Genomic DNA, 17,304 nt, shown 5'->3' on the forward strand with positions numbered 1-17,304 from the left:
GCTATTTTTGTTTAGTTCACTCCTTAGCGCATCAGCTCTGCAACTAGTGCTTTCACCTTAACTGAGCCTGCAAGATCAGCAGAGGGAGCTGATATATTGTTTTCAGCAATTCGAATACAAGTGGAAGCATAATTTTATTTACATGAGAAAGAGGGAAATAGCGATTCATGTTTCAGTATGACCCAGCCCAGCATGCTTTACTCAAGCGAAATGCTATTTGACTTAGCCTAATAAATTAAGGGTGAAAATTGGCTTTGCATCATGACAAACGCACAGCTTAATAGTTAACCTTTAAAGAAACGCAGGGCTTAATTGTACGTAATAGTGATGGGGCTGGCAGCGGAATCCAGGGTTGGTCCCAGGAGCCGGTGAAAGACAGAGCAAAGCACCACCTCGGTTTTCCAGCCTGCGAGCGCCGGGGCCGGCAGCTGCACAAAACCCACCGCTCGCTTCGGCCACGCCGGTGCAAGGTGCTTCCAACCCCAACAGCACGTCTTGGCGTCAGCCCGGCCCCAAAACCTGCCCCCCCCCCCCCCCCCCCCCAACCAGGCAATGCTGGGCACAGAGGCTGTGTCCACTTGTAGCCCCCTGAACCTCCTCACTCATGCTGGAAAGCTGCTTTTTTTTTGTGGTTTTTTTTTTTTTTTGGGGGGGGTGGAGGGTTGAGGGGGCAGGAAGCCGGCCCCTCTCGTCACACCAGTGCCCTGCCAGAGCCGTGGCGGGAGCCGGGACTCGCGCCTTTGATGTGGGCTGGAGGGGATGTGGATGTGTCTGCTCTCGCCAGCCACGCTAGCCGAGGCGCAGAAAGAAAAACCAACGGCAGAAGGACTGACAATTATTTCTGTAGAGCAGCTTGAGCATTCCTGAGTATTCAGTAATGTACGATGAGCTGTAACGGTAAGATGAACCTTAAAAACCTTCCACATGAATAGCAAAAGCAGCACAAAGCGTGTCCCCAACAACTGGTAGTACTTCCAACGGGTAAATACAGGTAGACTGACAGCATGTTACTTTGATATTTCATTTATTTATTTTTGTGTACATTTTTCTTAATTTGACTGACATACCATTGCTATAAAGATGCCCTGCTCTTTGTATATTTAATCCAAGACCACTAGTTCAAGTGTGGTTATGAAAAGTCACGGCAAACATATGACTGGAAAGAGGTGGTTGGTTTTGACTTCCAGGCAGTTGTTTGAAGCATTTCATAGATGCACACAATATTCAGCAGAACACACGCACACACAGTGCTGAGTTTCACACACACACACACACACACACACACACACACACACACACATCTGGAAAACGGTTACAGTGGTTGAAGTTTCAAAAAGGTGTACTGTCCCCTTCTCTCAGCAGCAGTGAAAAACCTTTGGATATCCTGAGAAATAAAACTGAAGTGTAGTAAAGAAGATTAACTTATTCCATCAGCAAGGTTTGGGGGTTTTTTTCAAGTTAAATATATTCTCCCAATCTATTTCTTTTTTTAATGAAGAGGGTGGAGGGAAAGGATCTGGGGCAGTTGGGGTTAAAGAATACCAGTTCAATTGTTCCACCAATATTCTTAATCCAGTACAACACAGAACCTAAAAGCATCTCATTAAAACAACAACAATATTAAATAAAAGCCTATCTAATGTTACGCACATGGTCCTACTGTCAGTCTCCTACTACTTATCATCTTTATAGTATGAGGAGCGGCTTTGAGATGAATGGAGACAACACAGGTTAAGAGAAGTGTTTCAGACGGAGCGGATGTGAAGCCATACGGGTGGGCAGCCAGGCAACCACCCCAGTACTCGGGAGCGCAGGGAGGACCCTGTGAACTCTGCAATATCTGACTGATGAAATTTCACCTGGTTGCAGACAGGAATAGGAGCTCGGGGTGACGGTTCACCACAGCACAGGGCGGTACGGCCTCCCGGCCACTGGCTCTGCCCTGATACCAGCCCTGGTCAAAGCCCGAGGGGGCTGCAACCAGCACTGATAAGAACCTGGGTGCCATCTCACAAAGAGGAGAGCACCTAATTTCTTTTAAATACACCACTAGTATGTGTTCACAAGCACTGGCCAAGGCAGGGAGAGTCTTTCTCAAAGTTTTCTACCTCTGGACCAATCCACCCTCCCCCAAAGCTATGACCAAGGGTCTTGCGTTAGCGCACAGGCAGTTTTGATTCTCACGAGGACAGAGTTTCCTCAACGAGGCTAAAAATCTAACACTGCTCATGTTGCATTGGCCTGCCTTTTCATCTAACACTTCCTCCCATCGATGCGAACACCCGTGCTTTTCCCGATGAGCCGCAGAGCCCGTGCTCCCGTGAGCTCCCCTGCGCCATGCGCTCCCTCGCTGCCAGAGGGGTTGTGTGAGGTTACGGGCTGCTGAGTAGCAATGAGCACTGCAGAGGAAGCAGGCCAGCAAAGACTTAGACAACAAAAACAAACATGAAGCAATTAAAAGAAGGATGGGAGATGTGGTCTGATGTACTTTTGCCAAGAAATAAATATTTTACATTGCCTTTTTTAAAAACATTCGCATTGTGTTTTTTAAATCTCCAAAATGGTAGACTTACTCACTCCGCCCACCCATGCACAACATGTGCACACACACACATACACACGCTCTAATGCACATACGTTTCCAGCTTTGTAGAGCTACTGGATTTACTTTGAGACAAGTTTCTTGTGCATTTTGACAATTTACTTCGAGACAAGTTATTTGCAAGAAGGCAAAGTTCATGCATGGCTTTGACAGCTCCGCTTTCTCATAAATGGTTTTTGAAAAGCAGAAAGCAAATGAGGGCCAAAGCTCCATTTAAAGTTCACCTCAGATGCCTGAAAAGCATTTATACCCACATCCTTCTGAGGTCCCTGCTTTATGAACTTCTAATGAATTCCACATTCTGCTACCCAACATTTCTTATACATAGGGGGAAGAAAAAACAAACCAGAAAACCAATGCAAGCTGTTTGAAAACAGATGCACCACAGCATTCTTTATCAGAAAGGCAGGGGAGGCTTCTGAAGCAGTAGAGCAGCAAGGCACCTTTGCAAACCAGAGAGAGGGAATAAAAAGAACAAAAAGCTGATGGTTTTGAGTCCTCAATCCTGCTTTTCTCACACAGGTCACGCTTACGGGATTTCACCTCACCATCTCTTACAGAGCAAGAAGCCATTCCCTGGTTGCTCTGTCATTTCTGTAGGACTCGTGTCCTCCATACCCAGAGCAGACATTTGGCCAGAGGGTGCCTGGGTGACCCTCAGCCCTGCTCCAAAGCAATCCTGGCAACCCCGAGTCTCACTGGCTCGAGGGCTGAAGGAAAACTCCATGCAAATCTGATACAGAAAAACCTGGCATGAGACTTGGACAAACCAACCAGATTTTATTTCTCAGGTGGAAAATTATAATTTTCTCAGAATTCCAGTGCACTTTTGGTAAATGCTGTTGTGACACAGGGCATATCTACCAGTTAAACTGAACCCTGATGCTAGTCAATTCCTTCTTGAAGGAACAATTACAACCCAACTCGTGCATTTTTGCCTATTAGAAACAAAAGAGTGAGTAGGTTTATTCAGAAGCCTCCAAGATGTTTAAAGAAAAATTGAAGAAGGCAATTTTAAAAATAAATTCCTTATCCCCAACCCTAATTCTAGAGCAAACCAGGTCACTAAAAGAAAATCTAAATTTCTATAAATATAATTTAAAACAACAGTCATCTACTGCCATTCACCATCCCAGCTGTTAGGAGATACTACAGTGATTCCGTATGGCTCAAGGGCAGGCTGGGAGATACCTTCAGCACATCTTGGATAGTACCAGAAATGGATAAATATTAAATAATGAGAACATGAGAAGGAATAATCAGCCTTCCACATGTAAGGAAAAGCAGAGACTTTCACAGTTATAAAACAAATGATGTTACTGTAAAAGAAAATCCTAAAAATAAAGTAAAATAAGGACTTGCATTACAGCAGGTTGGAAAGCCTTCTCTTTTCTGATGTGTTCAAAACACGGGTGCGTTGCCTGTGCCCTCTTCAATACCAGCAGACCACTGGGAAGTCGCTGCTTTTCCATTGTGCTCATATCTTTTTTAGTTTTTCTAGCTGAAAGTATGTAGAAATATCCTTGTTACAAATTTACCACCATCTCAAGAAAAAAGCAGATTTCACACCTTAAGACAGAAACTTTAGAAATTTCATATATTTTGATGCTAAACATGGATCTTTGCCAACAAAACTGTAATTCCTTAAACTGAAGATTTCAAACATTTTTAGACAGTTTTTTTTTTGTTTTGTTTTTTTTTTTTCTACAAGAAATGACATGTTTTACTCCAACACATTTCCAGTTTGCAAGAAACTACATTTAGCAACTTCTCCCCAATGTATTGCTATTAAAAAATAAATGCAAAATTCCAACTGTTTTGTTTGTTGTGACTATTTCCAGCAGCCCCACTGGCACAGTGACAGTCGTCACCAATTCGATTCACAATTACAGAGGAAACAAAATGGTGTCAGAGCTCTGGAAATTAATTTCATTCCTAGATTATATAGGAAATGTTTGGAGCCCAATCCTGGTTTTGACAAAACTGTATTTTGAACCAGGCTTTTTTCTGACTGTAGAGCCCCAATCTTCCAGAAGCCCACCAAATGGCACAGTCCATGCTATTAGAGATTTATGCAAGGCTCGTGACTAAATCTGGGCTAAATGTGGACAGAGAGCTCTGCAGCTGCACCTGTATATGTGAAAATTTGATCCTGACTTAACAGCTATGACAGAGACTGCAATTTATCTTTAAACACACCTTTTTGGCTCTTATGAGGCACTTAATCTACCTCTCTCCATTCTGGCTGTGTAAATCAAGGACACCTGGCCCTTTCTGACTTTTCACAGTATCCATCCTGAAAAGCAACACACAGCTGAGCTGAGAAATACCGAAGGCTTTCAGACCTTGTTCCTGGACACTCCCAAATGGCTGAATATTCTTTACTAGAGGGAAAAAAATGAGACATGGCAGACCCTGATACCTCCATCACACGGTCCCTGGAGAAACTGTATCTACCTATGTTTTTGGAGGCCATGGGCATGCTTGCTGCCAGACCACTCTTTCCAGCCATCAGATGTTGGCTGCCTTTTATTGTAGCACTTATCTCCAGCTGCCTTCTGGCACAATTGGGTGTGTACGCTTGTGTGACAGGTCATGGCGTTTTGGAGAGACCATGGTCGGATCTCTTATTTTCTCAAAAAGAATAATTATTTGGGGCAAAACCAGACTGAGTTAGGTTAAAACCTGAGCTGGCCTGAATTATCCCTGTAAGAGAAACCAAAGAGAAACTTTTATGATCAGTTCAGTAATACTTGGGGTGTGTCTACTCTTTATTTAAAGATTACACTATTCTGAGTTTCCTGGATTTAGCTAGGCCCCAAAGCAAAAGTAACATATCAAAATACTTTGAAATAAACTTCTAAGAAAGGTTTTCAGGTCTGGCTGAAACCACATAGCTTTGGAAATTGCCAAAAGATGTTTGATCTTTTGAGATTTCTATCTCTATTTCCAGAGCGTTTAAGACACTTCCAAGATTTTCCCAATTTATCCTCATGGTACCCCGCAGCCGCTGGACTTTTGCCCCAGCATTTAGAGAAAACCAAGCACCTTTTGAGGAAGGAAATGCGTCCCGTCCTGCAGCCCAGTTGCCGGCAAGGGCGAGCTGCCTTGGAGCAAGGCTGCTGCAACTCTAGAGCTGCTTCACTTCCAGAAAGGGATTTTTAATGCAGTGGCAGCGAAGCACAAAAGAAGAAGAGCTCACTTCAGCTGGATACCCTCAGGGTAGCAAGCCTCCAGCTGCAGCTTCTCGTTAGGCAGGCAGCTCCTTCCCCTCCCAAAGTGCTCTGCGGAGAGCTGGCTGGAGGCTCCTTTCCCTCGCCTTCACTCTGACCAACCGCCTAGAAAAAAGGCTGCTAGTAAAATCCCAGACAGTAAAATACAAAACGTAAAGGTGACTGAGAAGTAAGGTGTCGATGGAGGCAAAGAGCTTTCTAGAAACCCAGGAGGGCACTAAAGGGGGCCACGTAATAAACATCATGCAGTCAAAATTGTTCCCAGTGGAACAGCACTGCCGGCTGCATAGGCCCCTGAAGAATTCATTTATCCCTGTGGCCTGTAAATTAGGTATTTCCACCATTAGGCCAGTTAGAGACCACCTTAAAATGTTTACCCTCTTTTTTTTCAGCTCTGGAGGCCTCTCCCATGCGTTCCCCATCGCTGAATCTCACTGATGAGCTCAGCAGGGGAAGCAGCAATGCACAAGGCCACGCAGCAGGCAACAAGCATCAGCTCGCTTGCCATTTTTCCCTGTGCGTTTCTTTTGGGTTTTAGACTTTGTGTGTTTTGCTGGAAGTGGGAATGCAGTGGCAATCTGGGACTTGTCAGCAAACGCATTGCCTACAAATCTGGGCCTGAAGGAGTACATGGCAAGAGAAAGGGGATACATGCTGCTTTCACCAGGCTTCGTACTCGATTGAGTCTCTGGCTGCCTCTTTTGCCCTCTCTCCCTGCTCCAGCCTTCCCCATCAACTCCAGACCTTCCTTGGCAGAGTGGGCTGACACCAGCTGCCTATCGGAGGACTCATTTTGTCACTATGCCATTAAAACCACCCTTGCAATTTACTACACTCTCTTTAGAGCCCTCTTCATTTATACAGTCCTCTTCAGAGTCCTCTTCATCGTGCACAGACCACCGGCACCACCACCACCTCCTAGCTGTGTCTACACGCATCTGCGAATACACAAAAGCTCAGATTCAATTGAGCATTTTCTGGCCCTCTTTATTAACCAAATCAACTGTTTTTATGGTGTGGGGTTATGTGAAGGATCAGCGTCCTTTCAACCTGCAACACAGCTTCCTACTGCACAGAAAGCATCTCTTCCAGCCACGTCCAGGAGAGCGAATCTCACTGCACTGCAGAGCTCTGGCCTGCCAGAGCTCACATCAAATTTCATATTATCCATCTGCTCCAGTAAAGGCTGAGCTGAAATATTAATTAGGAGATCTGATCCCTTCTCACCAGAAACAATCTGGATTTTATAGCTCAGCCAGAGGCCAGCGAAGCAGACAAAGCTCTGCGATACATCCTTTGCTGCTGGTTAACGGCTTTCAAGGAAACAACCAACTTGAGGGGAGGACACAGACCGTAAAACATGTGGACATCTGGTCTGTTTTGTCCACCCTTCATCTCCCCTACACTCAACCCCCACCTCTGAAGTGCATGTTCAGAACAGAGAGAGACGACTCCTCTAACATAAACAGCTATAACATGGCAATAAAGATTAATGAGTAAAACTTGCCATTTTATGTATAATCCATGGGGATTTACAATCATTAATCTTTATTAGTGTGTAATAACTGTTTAGACATTAAGGACAGATTCTCAGCTGGACAAAACTGGCCTTATTCCAGCCAAGCCAATGGAGCAATGCCAGTTTACACCCTCCGTGACCCTAGCTCCAAATGAGACCCATCCCCATCTGTAGGAATCATATCACTAGCAGTATTTCCCCAACAGCAGGGGCAGAGCAGTGAAGGCAACTATTTGTCTTTTTCTGTATCCGAAAAAGAGAGCTGCATGTGTCCAGGAAGCTCAACAATAGACATGTCAATAAACATGAGGAAATTCAATGAAAAAGCAACAGCAACAAAAGGAACCCCAAGGAGCAGGGAAGTGGATGATTTTTGAGGCAAGACTATAAGATCTGGTTTGGCAGGAGTGTAACTAAGAGGGATGTAGCAATCTTTGGCATGTGAAAGAGTGAAAGCACCAAGACGGGCTCCCAGAGTTCCTCTAAGAGGAACAAGATGGAAGAGAGAAAAAATAAAAAACGCGTCTTGGCTGGATTTTCTGAGAGAAGAGTTTGGGTTTTGTTTTTAATAAAAAAGAGGTCTATTAAACAAGGGAGCTGGTGGGAACCTTGTCTGAACTACATCAGACCAGCCGCTAAAGCAATGCTGCATTGACCGAGCAGGATTTCCTCTTCCAAAATGTCTGGGAAAGAACGGATATATGCAGGTACATGCTTAGCTTGCAGCAAGCACGGAGAAATTCCAGCTAAGGCTGTGCTCTGCCCTCAGCACCAGGCACTGCTCCGCTGCATGGGTGAAGGGGCTCCCACCAAGACAAGGTGCAGCTAGCGCTGACCCAGCAGGCACACAGCCACCGTCCTCTGCACCTGCTGAAGAACTGGGAGCTCAACGGCATATCTTTTCTTAGAGCTTCTTCTGAGCTGTGACCCCCCCAGCTGCCTCCTCCAGCACACAGGGGAGGCCAGCTGCCTCCAGAAATGGTGTTCCCACCTCTTTAATGAAGCAGAAATGCCTCCTTCCTCACCAGTAAACCCGACAAAAGTCAGGAAAAATGCAGAAATACAGTACATAGATACCTGTGTAAAGTTTTGTATGTCTGGAAAAACTCCAGAAAAGATGGGCGTTTCACCCACTGCGGCAGCACAAACCTGGCATATAAAAACAGTAACCAGCAAATGCCCTCCAAATCCTCTTTCAGATTTAAGGGACCAACGGGATCTTGGGGACCCAAAAAATAGCTTTGCTGCCCATGACACTTCAAGAGCTCTAGCGATGGCAAGGCCTCAGGTGTCCAGGAGGTTGCAGGAACATCAAGAGCTGTACGGTGGAAGAAAAATGAGGATGAACATCATGTCCCAGTGGTCCCTCGCTGCCTGCCACAGGGATGGGCTCTGCATCTTTCATGAAGCCCAATAACCACTGCCTGTGGCAGAACAGAGAGGCTCTCCCTGCCTTGCAAATGGCTAACTGTGCTCTGTGTTGGAATTAATTCATGCAGCGAGCCCAGATCACATCTCACTTCTGAGGACCGAGCAGCTTTTCTCTCCTCTCTGCTCCCTGGTATGGTTTTGGTTTGTTTCCAGTTTATGGCATGAGACCTGCTTCTTTTGCAGTTTGAAAATCCCGGTTCAGGACAATCTTAACACGCTGCCTACAGTCCTGTGCTGTCTGAAAACAAAAAGAGCTTTTTGAAGAACAGCTTTAAGCCTCAACACCTTGGCTGTTCAGGGGGCATGGTTGTTGGGAAAGGCTTAATGTCCCAGCAACCATGCCTATCCTAGGCAATCCTGTGCTCATGTGATAGCCAAGCAAAGTTCTGAGCGCTGACCAAAGGCTTTTCATCTTCAGAGGTTACAATCAAGTGACAGAGAAAAAGGGTCTGATTTTCATCTCGTAGGCAGGCATGTTTTCAGAGCTTTTAAGCACACAGGAGTCCCTGGCTCTCCTCCCTGCTCCAAGGCCACCAGCTCAGGCTTCTCTCTAAGAAAATCCTGGGTCAGGCCAAGCTTTGTGTCCACACGTGCCACAAGGGATGCACACCCAGCCAGCCAGCCTCTGCATTTTTCTCCTCCCATAACTACCTTCCGCGGTGGTGATCACTCGGATCACTCTTTTCATTCACACTGGTCATACGGATTCACACTTACTCTGGGCTGACACAAATGACTTTTAAAGGAACAAAGACATGGAGAATCAGAAGAGAAGCGAAGTGATTTGTTGCATGCCCTATTGTAATGTCATTAAAACAAAGGGATTAGACGGCCCAAGCACTGCAAGAGCAAAAAGCATAAAAGAAAGCACTCAGCATGTAGTGTCGAGGCATGTAGGAATCATTTTAGAGGGTTACTAGCTGCAGACAACACTGACATTAATTTTCTATTGGAAAATGCTGGTGACATTAATATCTGCTATTAATACTGAACTTTGACAGTATCTCATAAATTCAACCTGTCAATTACCATGGCACTGAAATAAAGGTGCTCTGAGGTCAAGGAGATGCGGTGTCCAAATGAGACTTATATTCCAGGAGAAAAGTGGCAAAACCAGTCCTTAACAAAAGCATCAGATCCATATGTAGGAAAACTAAAGGGTGGTTTTAAATGTCATGTTTTTCAAAGCAAGAATTGATGCTGGAACCAACTCTATAAACTGGCTGGCTGGACTTTTAGCTGCAGCTGAGGACAATCAATCAAAACAGCTCTGCGACTCTGAGAAAGTGAGAGAGAGAAAACACACACACACACACACACCGTGGAATATGAGAGGGCAGATTATGAGCCATGCAAGGCCTCTTAAAATTACACTGCGAAGTAAAACATCCTTGTGTTTCATCCACAACAAAATGTAATCTGAAAGGTTCCCCTCAACACAAAGCGGAATACGGAGCTTCTCGCTACTGAGGGCTGGGCAGGCTCATGAAACACGGCTGAGGAAGGGGAACCTCTTCCCCGAAATCTGCATGACCCATGAGCCCTTCGCAGCAAGGAAACCCTTGCACCCCGATTCTTTTAAGTCCTTCTCAAGCCACCCTGCTCTGCGGTTGAGGGGCACAAGGATGGATAAATCCCCATGAGAAATGCTCCCCTATCTCCTTCGAAGCTGGCCCCAGGGTGGAGCTGCACCCCTTTCGGGTTCACAGCCACCTCTGCAGGCACTGCCAGCCGTGTCTGTGGCAGTGACAGTGGCAGCCCAGGCACTGGCGGTGTCTATGTGCACCTCTTCAAAATGGTCGGCATGTCCCTAGCACAAGAGGTACCACCATTCGGGAACCCCTGCTCTAAATACTGCCCTCCCCATCAGCCCTTCCAAGGGATTGCTTCCCAAATAGATGCTCACACTAGTCCAGAAGCTGAGCCTGTACCAACAGAGACTGGAGCCACCAAACTGGGAGAGAAAGGGCTGAATCCCAGGCTGAATTACATTCTGGCCAACTTAAATATTGCAGAGCAAGACGTGCTTCTAGTCAGGATTTGACTGTGAGAGTCTGTGCTAAAGCGATGGATGGGGAAGGGAAACATGTGGAGGAGCATGAGCCGTGTGTTCACTCTCCTTCGCAGGGCCGGGGGAAGGAGCCGCAGGCAAAGGCAAAGGACCCCATAGCCGAGCGAGGCAGCTATGCAGGTTTGGCTCAGTAAAACCAGAGTCAATCTGGAGCCCGTGGCCTTGCTCCAGACTCAGCAACACCTTGCAGTGCACGGTCCCCCCTCTCTCTAGACAGTAGCCATGTTACCTAAAAGCAGCGTGTTCTGCTGTCCTCCCCTCCCACCCCGACAGTCCCCTCGCTCCTGCCCTTGGCTAGCAGCTTTTCTCTGAGGACCTGGCCAACAGCAACGAGCTTCTGGTAGAGGTGGGCTGTGGTTTCCCTGCGTGGTTTCCCAGGCTGCAGCTCTCGCGGGGGACACCTGCAGCCCACGCCGGAGCCCAGTGCTCCTGGCTGCCTCCAGCATCCCGACCAGAGCTGGACACGGCCCAAACCTCACGCCGGCACAGGCTCCAGGGGAGCTCGCTAGCACTCCCAAAGTGTGTGGGCAAGCACAGAGGGATTGCGGCCGATGCAGTGCCGACAGCCCTGGAAACTCGCGCTGAGATATCCCATTTTTCACAGATGTCATGCTATGCATACTGTTATCCTTTCTCATCCAGAGAAGGAGAGAGGAACTCCCTTTTAGGCCCAAAGCAGCTCATCCCCAGCCCAAGGGAGCCTCAGGCGCTGCAATGCTGCCGGGCTCACAGGCAGGTGGGGACTGACCACTGCAACCTCCTCCTGATCTTTGTGCAACTTAGCTGACAATCTATCTCCCTCTGGGGCTTCTGTCCCAGACACTCTCCCAGCAACATCTTCCCACCCCAGACCTCATCACCCGCCCGTTATAGCAGAGTAAGTCGGTGGGACGCGGGGCAGGGGCCTTCCCCGGGCAGGCGGCTGGCAGTGCACCGCAGGCGGCAGGCTGGCCGGGACACACCGGCTGGACTCGGAGCACGGTGCCCGGAGAGGAGGCGACCTCGCGGGACGCTGGGGCCTCCCTCCCTTACAGTGATGCTGCCTCACACGCTGCAAAAGCAGCTCGAGTAGCTGAGCTGAGATCCTTGTTTATAAATTCTTTTTACGATGCACATTAAATATTTTCCACAACACAGACGCTTCTCTTCTTTCTCTTTTCCTTTGACACCTTTTCCCCAGCAAAGCCCTACAACTATTGCTTGCTGTGGCTTCATTTAGCATCATCATCGTCACCACACATTCATCCTCATATAAAACAGAAATCTATTCCATCAAGCACTTAACATAAATATTAAAATAATGGAAGGGACAAAATATAAATCTACATACAACTTCATGACTACCATAGCACCTATTACCATGACAAAGCAAATTCTGGTTCAGGGGGAAGGGTAGGGGATGTAAAGAGAAAGTTAAGGAAGACGGACTTCGACTGTCATTAAATATGTAAATCACTCTTTTAAATTTTTTTTTTGTTTTGCTTTTGTTTTAAGGTTACCAACCTTATTAAAATTCATTTCACTAACCAACTCGTTCTATGTCACTATGGATACCAAAAAACCCTTTTAAAAACTTCGGCGAGGTGGGGGTTTCCCAGAATAAAAACAAAACAAAACAAAACACGGCGACTTTCTGTTGGTGCTTTCATGACAAGTCCTGCCACGCGCCCCTCCCCTGCACCCACCAGTCCACAGAAGGGCAATTCATTTATAAGTCCAGTTCTCAGTCTCCCAGGATGAGTTTGACAAAAGAAGCGACGTCTGTCTCTTTGGATTCGTGCAGGGTGAAGAAAGGATGTTGCTGGGAAAGAAAAGAGAGAAAAGAGAGACAAGTTTATTATTCATGATGCTGAGGATCAAACCTAAAACCTTTTTAGACAATCTTCGAGACAGTGAAAAAGATTTTGACACTAGCATCACAATATTGAGCTTTCCATGTTTTGCAGCTGAGGTAGGTCAGGGAGCCCAAGGGCCATTTCATGAAGGCTGCAGATCTGTGCTACCCTCTTGGATTCCCTCTAAACCCTGCCCTGGCTGGGATGGCTGAGCTGAGCTGCTCTCAAAGCAAGGGAAGATATTAAAAAACACTGCCTCCATCTCTAGCACGTCATGCCCTTCAGCACATGCTGGCTCGCAGCTCTGCGGTGCCCCGGAGGAGATGTGCTCCTCCTGAGACGGTGGTTACCCACCCCACCGCACGCCAGCTCCAACAGGAGCAAGGAAAACCTTGCAGGAAGGCTGACTGCAGTGGGTTTTCCCTCAGCTTCCTGCTCTATCTGTGTATTTACCCTCTGGTGACTTTTGAGTCTCATTTCTTCCCTGCAATTGCTCATACTCACAGCAGGAGATGGCTACTTTACCCCTAACCACCGCAAAGAGGAAAGCCATCCCGGCTGGAAAGCCATCCGCAGCTGTATGTTTAACTACTTAATCGTGACCAACATGGGAAGACATCCTGCCAGAAAATCTTGCCTACATTTCAGCACAAATGGAAAAATATGTGTAAGGATTAAAAAACACAACCAAATGCCCCCTGACAGCAACAGCAAAGCCCCTCTCCACCAACACCAGTGATTCAATTTGCTACTGGGGGCTGCAACAACATCAGCTGAGATCAGCCAACTTCTACCCGAAATCACCAAAACACTGTTTGACACCCACTCTCTTGGCAGTTAATTGTATTTATTTGTATGGAGGGTGTCAATGAGAACCAGAAGGCAGCTGAGGCCCTTTGGGGCTCACAGGTGACCCCCACTCTGTGGAAAATGTTGTTGTGCTTCCCATACGCAGGCTGGGGGAGCTTGGTTTGATCTACAACACTCTCATTTCAAGCCAGATTTTTAAAGACCACTTGGGGCTTCCAGGGTTTTTCAAAGCTGCCCTTCACCCCAGTCCCTGAGCACTCGCTATTTCAATGATCATTTATGGCAGTGGACAAGTGGAGGGAGAAGAAGAGCAAAGCCTCTTTTGACTTTCCAAGGTGGGCTTGAGCAGAAAGTTATCCAGGGAATAAAAAGAGGCAGCTCTGAGTAGCTGGGAAGCGACCCAAAGACACCCCAGCAAGGAAGAGGAAGCACAATTATGTGGGAAACAGAGCTGAAATGGGTTGAGGCAAGGATCCAGACATAATTTAAGGTCTCCCTGGGTCAGACAGTCATGGGAATCAAAGTGTCCTGAATAACTCTTGGGGAGATGGCCCAAATGGCCCGTTGTGTTATTATCCCAGCATGATGCCACTGCTTTCACATCCCAGCTAAGTCACACCCAAAGCAGAACTACCGCAGCCTGGAAGCACCCACAAGCGTGACATGGGCGGCAGCGGTGGCCTCCAGCCCCGTCCCTCAGTGAACCCAATCCCTTTGCCACGGCTGAGTCTGGTTATAGCACAAAAAACCCCGTGCCAGGTGGGATGCGCTCCATGCGATGTGCAGACCACCAGTCCTGCAGTAGTTTCATGCTCCACTTCACCTGGGGAAGTGGGTTTTAAAATGAAATTAAGCATCCGTATCAGTTTTCCTGACGCTCAAGATAGCACAGAGTCATATTTTCCATGAGAAACCTCAATTCCACAGGAAAGCAAGGGAGCAGTCTTGGTCTAAATGACAAGTCCAATCCAGTACCGCAACTTAATGCCATAAGAGAGAGAGGAGGGAGAAAAAAAAAACCAACAAAACAGCAACCCTCAACCACAGGACCTCACAACATTCATGTCAGCCATAAAATACCACAGCATTGAGATACTCTGGAGAGGTGATCCAAGAATCTAATTCAATAGAAATGCACTCGCTTGCCAATGGGTATTAATGCTGCAACAGACGGAGCTGCTCCGGTGAACCTTTTTGATAAAAGGCCATTTGGCAAACTTCAGAAATTTGCTTAAAATATATATGTATTTATTCAATAATAAAAAAAAAAAAAAAAAAAAAAAAAGGAGAAAAAAAAAAAAGCCATAAACCTCAGGCCTCCCTTTGTTTGAAACCAGTATTTGGGCAAACTGTGTGTAAATCAGATCTATATATAGTCTAATTCCATTACAGGGCCCAGCAAGAAATGCCACAGGAATTATTCATTGCTTACAATTCACGTTCAAAAGGTACATGGATTTCCAGCATGTCTTGCAGCTAGAGAGCACCCTAAACCTTGGCACCTTCACACCACAGAGGTCCCAACACCTCTGAGCAGACAGCATGAAGTAGTAATGAGGCTGCCCCCCTGGATGGCATAACGCATGTCCTACAAGTTATGGGGCAGGAGACACCAATACCTGAGGAAATTTTGCAGCAATTTCCACCCTTAACCCAAAAGATCTTGCCAGTGGCACCGGACAGGGGTGGGCGCGTAGGGACAGGCCAGCATTTGGGTCAGGATCTTCAGAAATAACAGCACCTTCCTGCCTTTAGCAAACTGTGAATCAGGTAAGAGTAAAAAAGGGACTAGACACTTATGGGATGGAAACACTGGCTTCCTAAGATCTCCTGATTTTTTGCCGGCTATTAGGAGCACTGGGATCAATACCAGAAAGTCAGGAGAGAGAGAGAGGCCATGAAGCTGTGGAGACCTAGGAGAAAAATCTCACCACAGACCCTGTTCTTGCCAGCTCCAGCCCAGAGCTCTGGCAGAGTATACACCAGTGTCTGCACTGCTGGGAGTTCAACAGCAGTTAAGCGCATCTGACCTCAAAGACCTGCACAGCCTTGCATTTCCCCTGTCGTAAGACTTTATCAGCATTTTCTTCCTTAGTTACTCCTCTGTCCCAGAAGTGCTCACAGCAAACAGTCTCTAAGCAGCAGATGAAATTCAATAACCGGAATTATTAGTCACAGACTCATCTCTGTCCCTAACATACAGCAATTATTCTGTCCAAAAAGTCTCCTTCCCAAGGCACCATGACAGCAGAGCATCCGTGGTGCATCCATTTCACTTAGGTGTTTGCAGCCACCACACAAACCCAAGAAGAAGAATTTATCCTTGCTAACTGATTCTTCACAGCCTCATTCTTGTCCCTTAGCAAATGTGATTGCTTTCATGTATTTTTCTCCCTTCATCTGACTGGAATAGCACCTGAACAACATTTCAAAGAGCATCTCTGATTTGCAGCACCCTCCCAAGACCCTGAAGTGCCATGATTCTCACATCTGTTATGAAAATAGAGATGCCAAGGATCCCAATTCACCCATCACTAGGAGAAACCCTGCCCTCAGCATCTCATTGTAATCCATCTCAGCTCTGAACTCATACACTGCTTAATGCAAGTGCACTCACCATAAGCTCTGGGTATGTTGGCCGTTCTTTGGAATTCTTCTTCAAGCTTTAATGAAACAAAAAAGAAGAAAAAATGTTAAAGTTACATTCTCTGGACAATTTAAGCAAGGCCATAAAATTATACCATGACAAAAGCAAGGTTTCAAGTCCCTGTAGAATAAGTTCAACCACTCATCCATATGTTGAACAAACAGCTTAGGCCCTGAGGACACCTACAGCCAACACAGCCTGCACACAGACCCCGTATGGTGCACAGTGCTGGGTACACGAAAGTGCAGTGAGCTCGAGGTCAAACAAGATATCCAGGGACACCATATCTACCAATCAAGACACTGCCTGTTGCTGGGGGCCAGGTACAACTGTTTTTTTGGGTACTATCCAGTAGACTGAGAACTAAGGGAATGGATACAGCCTCCAACCTCTGATTGGGAGCGGTGACCGAGTGGCTCTGAAGCACGTGTACAACTATTTGTTTATCACCATGCTGTTATCAGCAGGGACGGTTACATGGGACATCCTTTTTTTCTCCTCTCCTACAACAGATGGCTCTGGAGGGTTGTAGCTGGAAGTTATTTTGGTTTCCCTCCAGCAGAAAATAGCTTTTAAAAGACAGGACGTAATCTCTACTCACTTCCTGACAGTGTATTTAGGGGAAAGACACTTGGAGCAACTTGAAAAGATCTTCACACACGTACACGTCGGTGGCGGGGAAAAGGTGTCACACTGAGCAAAACAAAAGTGAGAACCTCGGTGATGATAAGTCGGTCCTCTGCTGGGATTTGCCGGAGCCCAGAGGAAGCAGAGGACACACACTGAATAGATATTTCCTGCTTGCTGTGTGTAGCAGGCTCATGTTTAGTGTCATGTTGTGAATGAACAGAGGAACCTAGTAATGATACGTGCCAATATTGCCGAACTGAAGGTATGGGATGTGTCACATCCTCTGAGCTCAAAAGCAGCCCAAGCTGAGATGCTAAGGTGAATTTGAAGGTTAGGTGTGTCCAGAAGCAAGATTTGGGTATAATCCTCTTAATTTAGACCATCTACAAAAACCTTCTTCCCAGGTTACTAATACCAGGAAATCTGGTGACAAGTTACTGAAATCAATGTAAATCTTCAGGAATGAAGAGACATATTTGGATCTGATCCCGACTCAGACATCCCAGGAACTTCCCTGCAGTGACCA

At 46.6% G+C, this 17,304-nt stretch overlaps 1 protein-coding gene across 1 annotated transcript in view; it reads right to left on the reverse strand.

Moving 5' to 3' along the window:
• Positions 1-1,007: 1,007 nt before the first annotated feature.
• Positions 1,008-17,304, reverse strand: part of MAP2K6 (mitogen-activated protein kinase kinase 6) — a 54,342-nt gene continuing 38,045 nt past the window's right edge. Inside the window, exons 11-12 of the mRNA XM_033002458.2 lie at positions 16,119-16,164; positions 1,008-12,657 (exon numbers count right to left, since the gene is read on the reverse strand). Of these exons, the coding sequence (XP_032858349.1) occupies positions 12,580-12,657; positions 16,119-16,164 (124 nt within the window). The 3' untranslated portion in view covers positions 1,008-12,579. The remainder of the gene's footprint in view (positions 12,658-16,118; positions 16,165-17,304) is intronic.

The sequence above is a fragment of the Tyto alba genome, unplaced genomic scaffold (genome assembly GCF_018691265.1).
Source record: "Tyto alba isolate M040663 unplaced genomic scaffold, T.alba_DEE_v4.0 Super-Scaffold_39, whole genome shotgun sequence".
Taxonomy (NCBI): domain Eukaryota; kingdom Metazoa; phylum Chordata; class Aves; order Strigiformes; family Tytonidae; genus Tyto; species Tyto alba.